Source organism: Carassius gibelio, chromosome B21 (genome assembly GCF_023724105.1).
Source record: "Carassius gibelio isolate Cgi1373 ecotype wild population from Czech Republic chromosome B21, carGib1.2-hapl.c, whole genome shotgun sequence".
Lineage (NCBI taxonomy): Eukaryota > Metazoa > Chordata > Actinopteri > Cypriniformes > Cyprinidae > Carassius > Carassius gibelio.
Window position 1 is genome coordinate 22203308 of NC_068416.1, and position 18172 is coordinate 22221479.

The 18172-nt window shown below is 37.6% G+C and overlaps 1 protein-coding gene across 29 annotated transcripts in view; it reads left to right on the plus strand.

The window, feature by feature from the left end:
* cast (calpastatin) overlaps nt 1-18172 on the plus strand; it is a 39412-nt gene that overhangs the window by 13792 nt on the left and 7448 nt on the right. For 6 of the 29 annotated variants that reach the window (XM_052587810.1, XM_052587811.1, XM_052587813.1 and 3 more), the window contains 12 exons: nt 11538-11600; nt 12703-12849; nt 13313-13432; nt 13806-13910; nt 15064-15108; nt 15222-15317; nt 15451-15531; nt 16041-16091; nt 17237-17320; nt 17658-17732; nt 17809-17922; nt 18053-18154. In XM_052587810.1, the coding sequence (XP_052443770.1) occupies nt 11538-11600; nt 12703-12849; nt 13313-13432; nt 13806-13910; nt 15064-15108; nt 15222-15317; nt 15451-15531; nt 16041-16091; nt 17237-17320; nt 17658-17732; nt 17809-17922; nt 18053-18154 (1083 nt within the window). Of the gene's footprint in view, nt 1-1002; nt 1199-7862; nt 8025-11537; nt 11601-12702; nt 12850-13312; nt 13433-13805; nt 13911-15063; nt 15109-15221; nt 15318-15450; nt 15532-16040; nt 16092-17236; nt 17321-17657; nt 17733-17808; nt 17923-18052; nt 18155-18172 lie in introns of those variants that run through there. The other 23 variants (XM_052587826.1, XM_052587827.1, XM_052587830.1 and 20 more) reach the window with 15 other exon arrangements.

Below are 18172 nucleotides of genomic sequence, written 5' to 3' on the forward strand. Positions count from 1 at the left end.
ATCATGATTAGGCATTTGAGACAAATGTTTGTTAGTCCCCGATTTCAGCTGTGCGCATTTAAAAACATTGTTTGGTGCACTGATGCATGAGAAACTCTTGCTAGATGCTCAGTGTAAAAATATAATGCTTCCTTCTCTTGAAATGCGAGTTTCTGCTTGTTACACATGTTGATTATGAGTGTTTTTCAGAGATTTCTTCTGCTTTAAAACTGTAAAGCCGGGGGGCCCAGTCGATCCCCAGGACCAGGGTTGGGGACTCCTGCTTTATAGGCATAGTTCACCCTGAAATAAAAATCATTTACTTTCCCTCATGTCCTTCCAAACCTGTCTGATTTTTATCTGTGCAACACAAAAGAAGATATTTTAAAGAATGTTGGTAGCTAAGCACTTCCGATTCCCAATGGCTTCCATTGTATTGAAAAATATATGGAAGTTAATGGGAACCAAAATAGTTTGGTTCCCAACAGTGTTCAAATATCTTATCTTTTATAATAAATATCTTTTGTTGTTCACAGAAGAAAGTAAGTCATACAGGTTGTGTATGATGAGATGATGTGAAATTCTCTCTGTGGGTCGAGTCGACAATGTCTTTAACATAGTCTCGCTTGGCAACAGATGCACTAATAAAGCACAGGAAGTTCACTTTTTTTTTCACTACAGTCACTTTTGTCACATATCTCCTTGCTTTTATGAGTTATAAGTTACCACACCTCTGTTTCAATTAGTTTGTTCTGTTGGTTCAAAGAATTTTAGTGTCTGTATGCACATCTTTGAAATGCTCCATAAAAATAACCATAAAAAGTTTACCTTTGGATCATACCATGTGAACATTCACATTGGCCCTGGCTATCCCTGCTTTAAAAGTGTCAGACGTCTCGGTCGGGCGGTATAAATTCCATGTGCTTCCCTATTTAGCCATTCCTCCTTCCCTCCCTCCCTTTTTTGATTCCGCCTCCAGTAAGTGACATAGCCCTGCCCATTTGCCCTAACCACTCCCCCTGCCCCTCCTCCTGCTCCCTGGAACATGTTGTAGCTCAGACAGCGGACACAGCAGAGCCACAGAGACGGCATCACACACTCATCACCGGTAGACATGGGCCAGATCTTGAGCTGGATCCGCGGCACACAGGACCAACCTGCCCTGCAGGACGTCACTGTCGAGCAACAGGTGTCACTTACTGCATATAATCGAATCGAGGTCTGAGAGAGTATTGTGTGTGCGCATGGGTTTAAGGGTTGTGTTTGAGGTGCAGTGACTGACTTGGCAGTGTGAGGATATGATTGTGAGCTTTTAAATGTGAGCCTGAGTTTGTGCTGGTCAGGAGGTCTTGGCTTTGGTCCCACAGCAACCGTCCGAGGGAGGAGGAGTGCTGGAATGTGTGAGGAATGCTGGGAAATGTTTTGCAAAAAGTGGAACTATAGGGACTTTTAGCACTTGAATAAAGCTGCAGCTACTAAAGGACTTCAGTCTCTGTTTTACTGGCAATACTATGACAAATCTAGATGTTGCAATACACCGTAGTTGTTTGTCGATAGCATTTCTAGGTGTGTAGAAGAGCACTGTGATTCAGTAGACTAATAAAATAAAGGTTCTCTATTTGCATCTATGGTTCTAATGGATTCTATTGGATTGGATAAGGATTCTTAAGACTTGAAAATGTTCTTGGACTTAAAAATCTAGACATTTAAGAAATTATGACTGAAAGGTTCTTTGGGGAGCCCAAAATGGTTCTTATAAGGCAGTGCTGTGAAAAAAAAAAACACATTTTCATGGTGTATGTTTTGAAGATTGCAGAATTTGCGATGATTCCATCTTTAAAGTAATTCAAAATTCTATATGATTTGATTAAGTAGTTGCTTGATTAATTTTCCTACTGTCATTCTTGATGCTAATATCAGCCGTTTGCTTCCTGGAACCTAAAACTGGTGTTATGCAGATGTCATGGGGCACTGTGTCATTTTGAGCATGAGCAGAGCTCTCTGATATGTGGCTGATGCTAGCCAATGTTGTTCAATGGGCTGTTATCCAGCTGTGTAACATGCCAGCTACTGTCGTCAATTGCCCGAAGGAAGACACTTGATCACTTTCACTTTGGAGAATGTGCATTGTTAATTTACATACAGATTTTTTTTTTAATGTAACACAAAATCCCATTGAGACATAAAGTTATAAAGGTGTATATATAGTGCATACTATAACTTTTGTCGTATTAACTGATTTAAATAAACTATAGTAAAACTATAGTAAAAGTAGATAATTATTTTGAATGTCTCATAGCTTGCAGTAATGATGATAATAATAATTTTAAGTACTAGTTGTGCATTTGTTGAAATCATATATTTGATTGTGTATGTTGTTTTTTACATTTATATTACCTTTGCCACCATCTTAAAGGGTTAGTTCACACAAAAATGTAAATTATGTTTCACCCTCATGTTGTTCCAAACCTGTAAGACCTCTGTTCATCTTGAGAACACAGTTTAAGATATTTTAGATTTAGTCCGAGAGCTTTCTGTCCCTCCATTGAAGCTGTGTGTACGGTATACTGTCCATGTCCAGAAAGGTAAGAAAAACATCATCAAAGTAGTCCATGTGACATCAGAGGGTCAGTTAGAATTTGTTGAAGGATCGAAAATACATTTTGGTCCAAAAATAACAAAAACTAGGACTTTATCCAGCATTGTCTTATCTTCTGTGTCTGTTGTGAGCACGTTCACAACACTGCAGTGTTCACTAAATCGAACTGAATCGTTTGAAACAGTTCGTGTCTCCAATATGCATTAATCCACAAATGACTTAAGCTGTTACATTTTTTTAACGTGGCTGACACTCCCTCTGAGTTCAAACAAACCAATATCCCGGAATAATTCATTTACTCAAACAGTTCACTGACTTGAACTGCTGTGAAGAGAGAACTGAAGATGAACACCGAGCCGAGCCAGATAACAAAAGAAAGATTGACTCTCGAGTCAAGAACAGTTTCTGTCAGACGCCTCCGATTCGTGAACCGAGGAGCTGATGATGCTGCGCATGTGTGATTCAGCGTGAAGCAGACTGACACACAGAGCGTCTGAACCGAACTGATTCTTTTGGTGATTGATTCTGAATTGATTCTGTGCTAGTGTTATGAGCGCAGGTAAACCGAAGGCTTGAATCAATGTATTTTCGATGCTTCAACAAATTCTAACTGAACCTCTGATGTCACATGGACTACTTTGATGATCTTTTATTACCTTTCTGGAGACGGACCGTATACCGTACATAGGTTTTCAATGGAGGGACAGAAAGCTCTCGGACTAAATCCAAAATATCTTAAACTGTGTTCTGAAGATGAACGGAGGTCTTACTGGTTTGGAACAACATGAGGGTGAGTTATTAATGACATAATTTTTGGATGAACTAACCCTTTAAAGTAAATTTTTGTACATTGTTGTGATGCCTAAATTCACTTGAAGCATTTAAAATGATTGATTTGTAGTTTTATTAATTTATTTAAATCTGCAATTTAATGGTTGGTATGAATTAAATCTCAAATTATCTTGTTTTTTGATGCATTAAGCTTGAATAAGTGACATCAAACTAAACTCTTGGACAAAAATCATTCCGCAAACCACATGGAGAACATCTTATTAGAAATACGGTTTCAACACTCTCTGTGTTTGGGTATTTTTAAAGCATTAATTGAGTATTGATCTACAGCGGTTTGTACACTCAGTTAGTGACTCACTATTGATCTGAACATGTTCCATCAGCCTGCAGTTCCAACAGCACACACAACTATTTCTATTTCTGTATGTTAGCTGTGTAGATTCAGCAGTTAATATTGGGTATTTAAAGCATGGCAGGGTATTTTTGTACAGCAGGTTGTCTCCGAGATGGACTATAAGATTTCTCAGCTTTCAACTTAATACAGAACACAAAAGCTTCATCTTTAATGCAAACAAGTGTTTGTGCTGTTTTTTCTATTTTAGAAGTTAAACATTTGGCCTGGTAGGCTGTGCCCTTGAGTCCATAAAGGAGATTCGCGCATGTTCTGAGCATGATCACAGACTGAATCAAAAACATTAGTGTGTTAATCGCTTAATCATTGTGCAAACATGATGTCATAAATCATGAGCTGTGCACACTTGAGCAACATGAGCTCTATTTTTTTACCATTCACTAAAACTCCAGTTCCTAGTGAGTTACCTCCCTAGGCAACATTTTATTGCATCATAATTGTGTTAGACATCACTGTGCTCCCCAAAAAGATGTAGCTACCTACTTTACGCCAAATTCTAAAGCATCGGCACATGTACTGCCATTTGTGGAGAAAGCAAACCCTAACTAAGTTCATTTATGATGACTGAAAGACATAAAATACAAATATTTCCATAACTAATCTAATTTTGTATTTCTTTGTACATGCAGCATGCTGATTGTAAACTCAGTCTCTGTGTGCGTCACATCAGGATACTATTTGTGTAGCAAGCTGTAGACAAAAAGGCAGCTTACTAGATTTTGGAACAGAACTTGTTTTTGGAACTTTTTGAGGCGTTTATGCTTGAATAAGCGACAGACAGCAAACAGAATTCAGATGTCTGACTCTTGGACAAACTTAAGTCAACAAACCACATTGAAAACAAACTACTAAATATAGACAAATTGTTGCACAGGACATCAGGAGTATCTTCAGTCACTTTCAAAGTCATTAATCCTTGAAATATTTAGATTATCTGGAAGTGTGAAAAGCTGATTTGTAAAAAAAAAAAAAAAAAAAAAAAAAAAAAAAATTATAAAGAATTATTCATCATTATGTGCTGACTCAACTAGATCACACCTAGAGGTTATTTCTTCATCCGTGACACACCTTTTAACCACTGTTTAAAATCACAAGATTTTTTTAAGAATTGTGAGTCAAACGTGTTTATACGTCAACATGCATGTATATGCATGCATGTGTGTGAGATATTGTACTTGCCTTCTTGCAATCTGTCCAAAGGTATTGCTATTACGACATTAAACTATTTTGTGTACTTTTGGGGCTGTGTATCTTCGGCAAGTAAAAGTGTTTAAAATTGTATGACCTTCCAGACCACAAAATGAAAGCGGAAATGAGTTGAAAGAAACTGCATTAACTTAATCTAAAAGACCACATGTAATCAAAATGGGACTTGTGTGGCATTTAGTCCATCAGAAACGGACCATTAGATTTACTTTCTGTATGTTAGTGTTCTTCTGAAATATGGCAGGATTAACTTTTAAAATGTATATTACTTAAAATTGACAGTGTTTATTTTTTGGGACTGTGGGTGCGGGCGGGGTGGGGAGCTGGGGTGTGGCCGGTTGGTGATTTAAGTAATGACGAAAGTGGCCAAAATAGCGCAATCTCAAATATCAAAAACTCAATATGTCATTTCCATACCCAAAATACATATTTTACAGTACTGTTAAGCATATTTATCATAAACACAGCTAAAAAGCTTCCTATCAGTTGCCATCCTTTACAAAATGTAACATCTTAAAACAAGTTTATCATAGATAGAATGCAAAAAGGTTTAATACAAGAATTTCAGCTATATGTAATTTATGCAACATTTCAAACCTTTAACACACAGAAGAAAATCAAGCCGTGGCAAAAATTTAAAAGCAGCCCATTTCCATAAAAAAATCTATTAAAAAGCTCCAGAAGTCAGATTTGACTAATCACGGGTTGAGAGGAGAGATGGCTGACAGATCATACTAGGGGATTTGCTGCTCAACAGATCCTGAGCTCATCGACAAATGTGTGATCTTACTTTACAGAGAGCGCACTTGATCGTGAAATCAGAAGTGAACAGCGAGCGCTCATTCAAAAGAGATTATGTTCTCCATATATTGATAGTGGCCTCCTGATGCACGAAAATTGTATGCAATACAGTTTTGGGTAGTGTGAGGGACTTCTTCAGGGCTCTAATATAAAAACGCACACTATGAATTGCGATTATCATCCTAACACACTGTACATAGACTGGCTTTCTGAGATTCATTTCTAGATTTCATTGCCACAACATCTTGACCTCTGTGTCTGGGTGGGACTCTGATGACAGACTCCATTATTAACCGATAAGAGTTGGTATGCAATTCTCCTGCTTAGTCAGTCACTGTTGAAGCCTGCTTCATGTGCACAATTCACACACCTCTCCACGCTGAAATGATATCTAAAAACCCAGATAATTCCTATTTCTTTTAGCGATGGATTATATTATAGAAGTAAAATAGGTAGAATTGACAGTTTGCATTGACTTTAAACATATGGACCGTAAAGAAATCTTATCTGGTTGTTTTGGTTGCTCTGTCAGGACAGGATACTAAACTCTAGCACTGCACTGTTGCATTTTGTCAGGGGTTCTTTCCTGTTTTCCTTATTTGGTTTCATCCAAATGACCCCTGCCTCAGAAGTGGCTTTGTGGAATGCAGCCCAGCACTCGCATGACTTCAAGTACGGTTTTGGGTGTATGTTGGAATGTGATGTGTTTTGTGATAAGCGCAGTATGAACCTCAAAATCTCCACCCAGCTGCACCCACTGTGACTGATCTTGCTTTCACCGATGTGTGAGCTTGGTCACCTGGACAAAAGCTTTACAGTATGTGAGATTGTACATGCATTTATTACCACAGAAGTATACAGTAACACTGAAAGACCATAGTAATTAAACTTTGGGGCATGATGGTAGTTAAATATATATAGATACCTATGACACAGCTGTTTTGCTCCCAGGGACACAATTTCAAGATTGTCCTTTGTTGTCCGCCTCTCCCTCCAATTTCCTTTCTAGGTCTATTTTGCCCTGCATCTTATGTTTTTACTGAGTTATATTACATAAATATAATATATACAATCTAACAGGCTTCACATCAAATCCATTATATAAAATATATTAGGGCCAACACAGCTTAGTGTATATATACACGTATTGTATGTTATGTAGTGTTAATTTTATGTCAAATATGGCTAAAAAACATTGCATGCTTTAAAATGCATTTTATTTTAATAATTAATTATTAAATCATTCCACATCCACCTATTTTGTTCATCTGGAGGGTTAAAGTTATTATTTTCATAGTATTGTCATTAACTTGTTTGATTTTCACCCAAAGTGTACACCAGAGGTCGCTCTTCTACCATAAAAGTGCTTGGTTTTGCCCTGTTGGGGTTTGTAGTCAAAATGGAATCCAGTCTGAACAAACAAACCAGTTAAGCCTTTTGTTTTACCAGGAAGAGTGTATATGAAGGCAGTGAGTCACAGCCTGCAGCGGCTACATAACTACAACATGATCCTTTTACATAAGAGCTGGCTCAAATTCTGCAGCAAGTCCGAGCTTCCGGGCGCAAAGCAGGGCTTATGACTCAACCAGTTGTTTTCCGTCATCTGGCTTTTATTCTTATTTGCATTAAATGTTCTCTCTCTCTCTCTCTCTCTCTCTCTCTCTCTCTCCTCTTCTCTTTCCATGCTCTGGGTGTGGCGGATGTGATGCTGTTTCTCTCTTTCTCTGGGCTGATAGTTGGTTGTGCAGTTCAGATTCCTGAGCAGTGAGTGTACCAGACCCAGCCTGACAGGCATTAACTGGAAGGTTTGCACGGTCTCTTTTTTTTCTTTCACCGACCTCTATAGAAACGTGGATAACTTCTTATCAGTCCAGACTGGCCCAGAACCCTTCAAACCACTGCAGGCAGCCTATCTTTGAAACCCATAACCACCACCCCAACTTCCTTAGTTGTATGGAAACAGTCTTGTTTATTTTTCCTGGCTCTGTGCAGATAGGCGGAACCCCTTCACTCTTGGCCAATCAGAATAGGTCTACACCACACTCAGCTGTTGGAGTGGGAGGAGTTTAAGGTTTCTGTCTTCACTGTTGGGCGTGTTTCTGTTAGTATATGCTTGTTTGTGTGGATAAGGGATATATTTTATATATATCAGGCTGAGGGGATTTTAAAAGTGACTCTCTTTTAGATTGGAATACAGGCGGAAGTGAAACGGGACACTCGGTTTTGTTAAAGATGGTACGTATCTACAGCTCTTGTATTTCTGCCTGTGGTTTCCTGTCACTGTACCAGCCTTTAGCTGAAGATTGTGCCAGCTGGAAATGGTTACATTGCTTCTGGCACACAAGAAACTGCTTGTTTTATCGTATCGAATATTTCTTACTAAACTATCAGGAAATTGTTTAAACAGCTGCTTACCAATTTTATTGTTTTTGTTTACTGCATTGGCTTTAGGTTTAGAAGGTTTTAAGCAATTTAACATGTCAGAATAAGAGCTGTCTGTCACTGTGCTCACATTTATTATATGTTTGTGACCTTTTATTTTGACTCACGCTCATGACAAGAGGTAATATTTCATGTCTGGAAGCATAGCTGGATAATTAACTATTCATTTTGTAATGCAACAAGCACGCTACACCCTGTCTGATTGGTTACAGATTTTGGTTGAAGCTGACAACCAAATGGAAGCTAGCATAGGTTTGCTTTAGTTTGAAATCCGTATCCTCACTTTTACATAACTCAACTTTAAACTCTTTGCTGTGGACTCACAAGTATGCAGTTAAGGCATTTACAGAACAGGTTAAACAAACGTATTGAATTGTCCTCCGTTCTTCTACTGTAGTATAAAGTTCATGATTTCATTTAGCCTATACTTTGCTGCTGGCCATTTAGTACATACTTGAAGTGCTTACTTCACTGCTTGCAAGTAGCAACCTGAACTCATTTTCCACATCCAGAAAGCTACCGCATAATAAAGTTATGGCATTTGTAATGTAAAAAGCCAGTATTTAAGTCATCATCAGTCAGAATCTTACTAATTCATCATATTTGCGTGAATCACTTCTTTAGGACCAGAACTGCTTGCAGTCACTTAACTAGTTGTTCTTGAAATACAATCTGCCCTGTGTCATGCTAATTTGTGTGCTACTGAACCTCTCATTATGCCAGTTAAACCTGCCCATCCTTAAACCTCGATGCTAACGTCATATCGTCATTACATCTTAGTTGTCATAATACAGAAATGTTGTCGTCATAGCAGTTTCCTAACAGCTGCTCTTAAACAAACATTTCAAATGAGAAACTTAGGACGTCACACAATGGATTCACTTTCTCTGACTACTGGGGGTTCATGATATGCCTTTGTGGTAATTTGGGTGGAGATGTGCATTAGTCATGATTTTTGCTGAGGTGAACAATGAGGTAACTAGTGACAAAAGACCTATAAACCACAGATTTTTCCAGTTCAGTTGTACAGTTGAGCGAGTTTGAGTTACTGGGATGTAAGAATCAATGCTAATGTCGCTTACTTCTATGTACAAAACACCAATTGTTATGCTAAAAAGGGTGTGTCTACAGATTCAACGTGCGGGTGTGACTCCACCAAACATGCTTCTTCAGTATGGCTGAATTAGAAAAGGGCAGTGGCTGTGATACTAGAACACGTTGGAGAAGACCTGTGTTGTTTGTTACCGAACCCGTGTTGCCATTTCCTTTGTAACTCTCGCTAACGCCTGCTAACAAGTCGTGGTTTCTGGGAGTTGCCAAACTTGGACTGTGCTGCTAAATGTCCACAGATATTGTTGTGTGACGGATCTGTCTGTGATGGTGAGGTATTTTGACCGTCATGATGTTGAGATCACAGTGTGAGCTTGTCATGTGTGTGTTTGGGCCTATTTTGGGGTGTTGAGTCACACAGGCTGTGTCAGTTACATCAGCAAAAACCATCCTAGTCTATTTAAATCATAACATTTCATAGAAAATTATTTAAATCGCTGACTCTGTCATTATTCGGAGGATTATTTGTTGTGGTTACATTGAGATCTGTGGAAGGTTTACTTCTATTTTAAGCGTACTGAGTCAGCATCAGATTCATTTCAGTGCTTCTGCACACATTGTCCTTTTTAATGGAAACTGCCCTGTGCTTACCTACAAATTTCCCCATGATGCTTTGTTTTTTTTAATGTTATATTGCTGAGCATGCATAGTGGTTACCTGACTAAAAAGCATGTATCTCATCGGTTTGTTGCACGCAACATTTAGCTCTACACCCATGCTCATTCAATTCATGCATTCTTTTTTTGTTATGCTGTCTATATGCTCAGAGCCAGTGTATTATCGTTGTTGCTCATGTATCTTTATTTAGTACCGAAGAGAAACACAGTGTGTTGATGTACACTAAAGTTCCTTGCACAGCATCTATGACGGTTGAATGTCAAGACAATTGCAAGGACTTGAGCTTCAAGGCTTCCTGGATGACAATTCTGTACGCCCTTTCTTTTCATGTTAAGATGTGGTAGAAATTGTGGCCTTGTGGTTAGCACATTTACTCTTGACGTGTGATCTAGAGATTTTATGTCCGGCTTGTTTCATTTATCCTAATTATAATTTCCAATTCTTCATGTCTGTCAGTGTTAAAAAAAATATGAACAACAACAGCAATTATTATTCTAATAATTACAATGGTAATAAATTCTAATAATGATTATAACAATGTGAATATTACAAGAATATTTTTGTGCTAATAATAGTAATATGTAAACATTATTATTATTATTATTATTATTATTCATGTATAATAATAAAGATTTTTCATTTAATAATTGTCCAATAAATCTTAAAAACATTAAGACTGTGAGATTAGAACTTTTGTAATAAATCCAAATTATGTGATCGACAAAACATCCCATCACTAATCACTTGCTGGACTGGCAAAAGAGCTTCTATCATATGAATAGCATTTAGTATTTACCCGTGTCATTATGCCCGGTTCAATGTAATTCCACATCAACAATCCACCCTCATTCAGTACATAACCTAAACCTGCTGAGCTTGTCCGAACACATCAGGAAACACCGAAGCAGTAAATCTAAATGTTGGGTGCTCCTTGATGCTATGTTCACAAACTGACTGGGTGGAAGAAAAACAGAGAAAACGAAAAGGCCAGTAGAAAAACAAGCCATGAGCTATCAACATTTCATCCATAAGCAATTGTATAGGTGTTTAAAAGTATGATGTTAATCGCAAATGAAGACCACATACCATGAATGGCTAGTGGTTGCCTTGATTATGGTGGTTTGGTGGTTAAAGGTCTTGCCTGTTAATTCAGAAGCCCTGGTTTAAGATGCAGTTTGTAACACGGTAGAGTTACTGTTCTACTTAGTCCTTACAGTAAGTCATCTTGGATTATTGCGTCACTGTTCCGTTAAATATTGATTTGTATCTATTAATAATGATCCATTTTGTACATTTTTTTTTTGCTAGCATTTGAGATTATGCACACACATGTATGATTCATGATTCATGTGCATCCATGCGTTTCTCCTCTCTCTGATTCAGCATGACCTCATTTTTCAAACTAAACTCATGATTTGCATGTGATTCTGGCTGTTTTCAATGTAGCGAGAAGGTCAGGGGTAGTAATGGGTTCCATATTTACTTATTGATGGCAGCAATAATGCTTTTCATAATAATGTCAATTATTCCTCTCAAACACTCAACTCAACTCTTCTCTTTCTGTCTCTGTTTTTGCAGTCTCAGCAAGTCACACCCACCCCAACATCTCAGGTCTCCTCAGGGAAACCTGCACAATATGAGGTAAAATCCTTCATTGTTTTCAGTCGTTCTCTCATTTACTCCATTTATTCACATTGCTCTCATTTATTTGTCTGATGGAAAGACTCATATTCCACAAAAAGGTTTATATTGCACTCTACAACTTAATCGACCCATCGCATCTCTTCTGGATGTAGATAGTCGTCTGCTTTTTCTTTCTTGGAAGTATTCAGGTGTCTGTTCTGTGAGGGGAAACTACTGTGTTTTTGAGAAGTGTGGTGTCATAGCTTAACAGAGAACTGGGAAAAGTCTCCCATCTATTCAGAAAAAGTGTCCTCAAAACTATATTCTTAGCTATGATAATGTGTATAATAAGATTAAACAGTTTGCAGTATGTGTATTTTGTAGTATGAATTTGCTTGTGTAAATATTTCGGACCCTGAAGATAAAAAGGGAGAAGAAGAAACTTGACATTTTAGCAATAATATGTGAAACAAGCTTTTTGTGAAAAAAAAAAAAAAAAAAACCTGAAGAAAACTCTAGGCCTCTTGCTAGTTTAAAGTCTCTGCTACAATGCAGGGTTGTTGTCAAGATGCTTGATTTAACAACCAGCACCATTAAAATCTAAGAGAGGAATGAAAAAAAATCTCTGCAACGAGATAAATAGACAAAGAAGTCTTTATATACTCCTCTTGCATTTGTATGGACTCTAAGAGCACTTTGTTGGTTGCTTATTGAGACTTTTTGATTGTAAACAGAAATGTTCTTTTCATTCTTCTCGTGGTTATCCGTTGCCTTTGAACAGGGCATGTTGGGATATTTGGTTGTGGCAAGACATGGTGTCTCCCATGAGGAGTGTCTACCCTGTGACTCACTTTCCTGAATCTAGTTACAGCTGGAGTTTGCTTTTGATTTGCTTGCTTTTAACTACTGTTTGTGTGATTTTGTTAATGGTACCAAAACTCCCTGGTTAACAAGGGCCTGATAAAAATAAATGTCGTGGTCACGTTAATAAAGATCTGTCCAGAGACTATAGTTGATGCCATTCTGCCACAGTTAATAATGTCATGATCCTATTGCCTTTCTCTCTAGAGAAATGCTCTAAACATGATAAATGATTGCCATTTTCACATCTGCATTGTAGAAAGGAGCTACGCAGTCGTCTACAGCAGCTGTGACTGTCAAACCCGGCACCGCACCTGCAGCTCCTTCAGGAGCATCTTCTGCTGGAGCTGCAGGCGGTGGAGGCTTCACCACCACTCAGAAAGGACCTTCCCAAGTCACGCCACAGGTAGACACCATTCGTCTGCTGGATTTAATTGAACTAGGGGGCTTATTTACACCTTCCTCACGCTGGGTTTCATTAGGGCCACTGCTTTTTCTTAAACTTTTTTGACTTTCTTTTCCCAACTTGCTTTCATTATTGGTTAACATTTATGGTTAACACTAACACATCACTTTTGGGCTGTTTCCATTTCCACAACATCTGGAAAACATCTGTAGGACTGTTTGCTGCATATATTTCTATCTTCTGTTTTAGGAACTTTTTATTTGGCTCTCTACATTAAACCTTCATGACTTTTTGGGTTAAACATCAAGTCATCCACTCTCTCCTCTAACCCATTTCGAAATTAAACCCCATCTGCAAAGCATCTTCATTTGGTTTTGTCCATCCATCTCATCTTGCCTTCATACTTAAAGTGCATCTTGAATATTGCCTATATTCCGGTCTTACTCCTGCATGCTGATTGCAGGCCACAGTCTCTAAACCCACACCTGCACCTTCTGCTAAAGTCCCAGTTGTGAGCTCTGGGACTGGACCTGCTGGAACGACAGGAGTGAAGGCCACAGACCCTCTGAAAGATAAGGCCCAGGTACACCAATGCACAGCATTGCATGGCATTTTGGCTTCTCTTGTCCATCATCTTCTGCAAACAAGATTTCATCGACATGCCGCTTTTGAGATATCATCATCTGCATGCCAGTTATTGCTGCTTTTACTTCAAGAATTCTCTTTTGATGGGTAGTCCCATCTCAGCAATGTTTCCTTCTCTGATCACCGCTCTTGTGGCTTCATCTTCCACACATTTGTGAGGAGTTGCATCATTGCCCTACTGAAAAGATAAGACGGAGGTCTTATCTTTCTATTCCTTCACTCGCTTGGTTTGTTTTGGCTGCACAATTGCTCAGTTTCGTTTATAATCTTGGTGTTAATGTGCGAATATGTGGTGCGTATGCTCCTGATAGAGTACAACCATTCCCTCATCCAAACCGGGACCTGCTAAGGTGGATCCGGCTGTTGGGAAGCCCTCAGCCCCGGCCGGTACCCAAAAACAGACAAGCGCTCAAAAGGTACTTTAATGGAATGACAAAGGATCATCAGGAATGCACAAAAATTACATCGGCGTTATTTTATCCTCACATTCTCATGCTGAAGTGCAAATGTGAGACATTTGTGCTTGAAAAGAAAGCGATATTGGTGTATTTTAAAAGGGCTTTTGGGGTTTAAATCCTTTAATTTGTTTTATACAAACTGCTACCACCGAGTCGGAACTGAACTTAACACGTTTCAAAACACAACAAGCAGTTGACCCATAACAAACCTTTGGTTTTTAGTTTGTTTGTAAAAAAGTTTAGTTTGTACTGATAAGAATAAGAGTCCTTTTCTTTTAGGATTTTCACAATTTTTAATCACTTATTTTGACTTCATGAACACTGATTTCATGACATGAACTCTTTAATAATTTTGAGGTGTAACAAATACTTTTTGTATTTGTTTTTGACACTCATTTGTCACTATAAGCTCATAAAACATCATATTATGAAAGAATTATACTTTTAAATAGTAAACACAATGTATATAGTAAGTAAAAACACTTTACTTACATATTAATTACCCACAAACTTCTGAAAGATGAAGGTAATTTAATAATCATTAAAAAGTATCAACTAGTGAATGACATACTATAGGTATGTTTTGGCAATATCACTAACATTCAAAAGTCTGATTATACTATAAAGATTATTGATTTATATTATAAAGTATAAAAATTATAAAAGTTATATAAGTTCTTTTGAACTTTCTATTCATTAAAGAATCCTGAAAAAAAGTTGAATCATTTCCACATTTTCCAACTGTGATAATAATCAGAAATGTTTCTCGAGGAGCGAAATAGGATATTAGAATGATTTCTAAAGGATCACAATGAAAAAGTCAGCTTTACATCACGGAAATAAATGTTATTTTAAAATCTAATAGAAAACAGTACTAATGACTTTTTAAAACATTTTACGGTTTTGAATATTTAACTGTATTTTTGATAAATGTAAGCATAAGCGGCTTCTTTCAAAAACATTAAAATAACAACCTAAACCTTTGAATGGAATTGTCCTAAAAAATCCCCTAAATGAAAAATATGTGATACCTGGGAATGATTAAGGAGAGTAGTGCAGTCCAGATATGTCAGTATGGAATATAAGAATACATTATTTTGCTTTGTTGCAGGTGCAAGTAGAAGTGGGTTCTTCTGGAACTAAAGTCAACACAGAGGTGAGTTTACATGCTGATTTTATTTTTGTGGTTTCTGTTGTTTGATTATCAGATTATCAAACGTGTGTGTTAAAAACATCCCACTGAGTTTATTTTTATGTGTGTGTTTGTAGGATGTAGATCCGTTTGATGCCCTTTCTGGTACTCTACCATCATCAGAACCTGTGGCTCCAAAAGTCCCAGCATTCACTGGACCAGAGGTCAAAGAGGTACTGCATGAGTCGAGATGTTTGAGTGATGTGTAAAACTTTAGTAAGCATGTGTTTGTGGATGTTGATTATTTAACAGCCTGTGTCTATCTACACGTGTGTGTATTCTAATGGAGTGTATTGCATGTCTCAGCCAAATGTAAAGGCAGAGAAGGGTGTTATCTGTGGTGAGAGAGATGACACGTTGCCACCCGGATACAGACGAGCAGACCTGGTCAGTTGGACATCATACTAATTCTTAACCTTTTCATTTTATCTGTGTCTTTCATCTTATTTAGTTGTTAAAGTTCAACCAAAAATTATATGTTGCTTCAAACCTGGATGATTTGCTTTCTTCCATGCAACACAAAATATGGATTTTAATGAATACGCTAATTGTTCTTTTCCATGCAATTACAGTTTAAGGAGATTGAGGCTTTTAAGCTTGAAAATGGCCAGAAATGCATGATAAAAGTAGTCTAAAGAATGGCTTGTGTGCTATATTTTTTTGGGGGGGGGGTGGGGGAGGGGGGTTAACTGTTCCTTCGGACATTCATTCCTTCTCTCTCCTCACATTTCTGTTCTGTTTCCCTCTTCATAATGCCTCCGTGAAACCTGCCTTTTAAATTACAGCTAACTGATGTGTGAAAGATCTTTAGTGTCTGTTTTTATTGTTTTACACATGTTTTTCAGTCACTATTTTAGTCAGCTTTAAGTCTAAATATTGTTCATTTGTCCATTCAGGAAAAGAAAACACCTGCCGGAGTTCCTGAGAAGCCTAAAGAAGTTCCCAAGGTAGGAGAACAGTGGAGGCCTTTTACTGTCAGTGTTATGTTTTTAGCCCATTTCTAATCGGGTGACTCGCATTCTTGTAGTTCACACACACTTCCAAATTCTCCAGTGTTTGCTTGCATACTTCCCAACACCATGTTAGCATTCTGCACCTTTTTATTATGGTCTCTCTCACTGCATTCTCCTGGTCTTCCTTGGCCTCATGCACTAAAAATGCATTTGTTCTATATGAGCAATTTTAGGGAATATGCCTCTATTTTATGCATGATTTATTCCACATCAATCTATAATGTATATCATATTTATAAACAGTTATTATATGGCTACATGATTATTTGCTTTCAAATAATATGCATGTATATTTAACAAAAAACGAAATACATTATAATAGTTTTTTCTTTTCTTTGTTAGTAGTAGTAGTTATGTTCCTTTTTATTTTTTAAATAAATTTTATATATTTCGGTTTTCCCTAAATTTAGAATGAAATATGAACTGTATGGATTAAATAATCAGTATGTACTTGCAATCATTCTTTCTGTTTGATTACATATACGCTCATTCATACTGTCACGAATGACTTGTTTGTGAGATATTTGACATCTCACTGATATTCACTCACGTCTTCCCATTACTTTTCATGTCTCTTTCTTTCTGTGTTTTAGTGAGAAATATTTAGCTTGTTCTAAGGGTGTTGGCTAGCAAACACGAATCCATCACTCATTGACTTTGTGCACATTGTTGCCTAATCAGCACATACTAGCACACTCATCTAACCTGTGCTGTATTCTACTTATTATGCAATACATACCCTTCGCCCAACATGCAGTTCTCAAATATTATGATCATGTCTCAGTATTTGGTACAGGTTTTCCGATCGTATTGGCCTGATTGTTCAATGAGAGCTCAGTTTGTTCAGCTGGTGGTTGTTTTATAAGTTAGCATGTTATTAATGTCTGAGCTGTTGGTATGCAGAGGGTGTGTCTGACTCTGTACTGTTCCTGCCAGGGCACATGCTGTCTGTTATTCCCCCAGAATTGGGCTTGGGGCTCCCTCTTATGGTCTTTCCTAGAATTACATGGCTAGTTTTTTGTGCACAATTTTGTTTGAATATTATCATTCACATATAATTGTTTAATGTTTTCTAAAAGCCAATAAGTTCAGACGAGGCGCTGGACTCCCTCTCAGCTGGGTTTGTGTCTTCAGCTCCACCTGCTCCTAAGAAGACTGATGTGGTGAGTATCTCGACAACAGTTTGCTATGTATTTGCTTAATTTAGGGGTTTTCAAACTTTTTCATGCACGGCCCACAATTATAATGATCCCTTGGCAATAGAATGTTTGTTTAAAGAGCCACTTATTCTTATGAATAATTATACAAATTTTAATGGTTAAATTACTATTTATGAATTAAGTTGAAAAATGCAAAATAATAAATACTTATTATCCTTAGCATCCTTTTGCGGCCTACTTTAAAAATCCTTGGTTAAAGACATATCAGACCGTACAGTTGTACGTGCATAGTCTTGACTCAATAAATATAGATAATAAGATATATTTCCCCGTTTTTCAGAAAACTGAAACAGTAGGAGCAGTCGATGTTCGTTCTGCAGGCATCTCCAACTTTGCTCCCCCTCCACCCTCTCAGGTAACACCCATTTAAGACGCTGAGACATTATTAAACCCTTTCCAAAAACTAAATGTCTCCCTCTTTTTTTGAGCAGAAACAGCCGGCACCATCTCAGCCTGCTGCTGTAACCAAATCCCCTGCTCCACCAGCTGACAAGAAATCCAGGATCGAGACACCTGCACAACCCGCTAAACCAAAGACAGATGACGTCCGTTAAAATCTCTTTTCAACTTGAGACTTTAATGAATTAATATTCATTATATATTTTAAGGACTAACTGTTTTAGATCAGTCAACATAATATAAACTAATTCTAATAGTGTTCATTCTTTCTTTCAGACGGACGTGTCACTGGACGCTCTCAGTGCTTTGGGCGACACACTGGGCGCTCCAGAACCACCCAAAAAATTACCTGAACTCAAACCTGGGCAGATAGTTGATGTAATACTCCTGTTTATT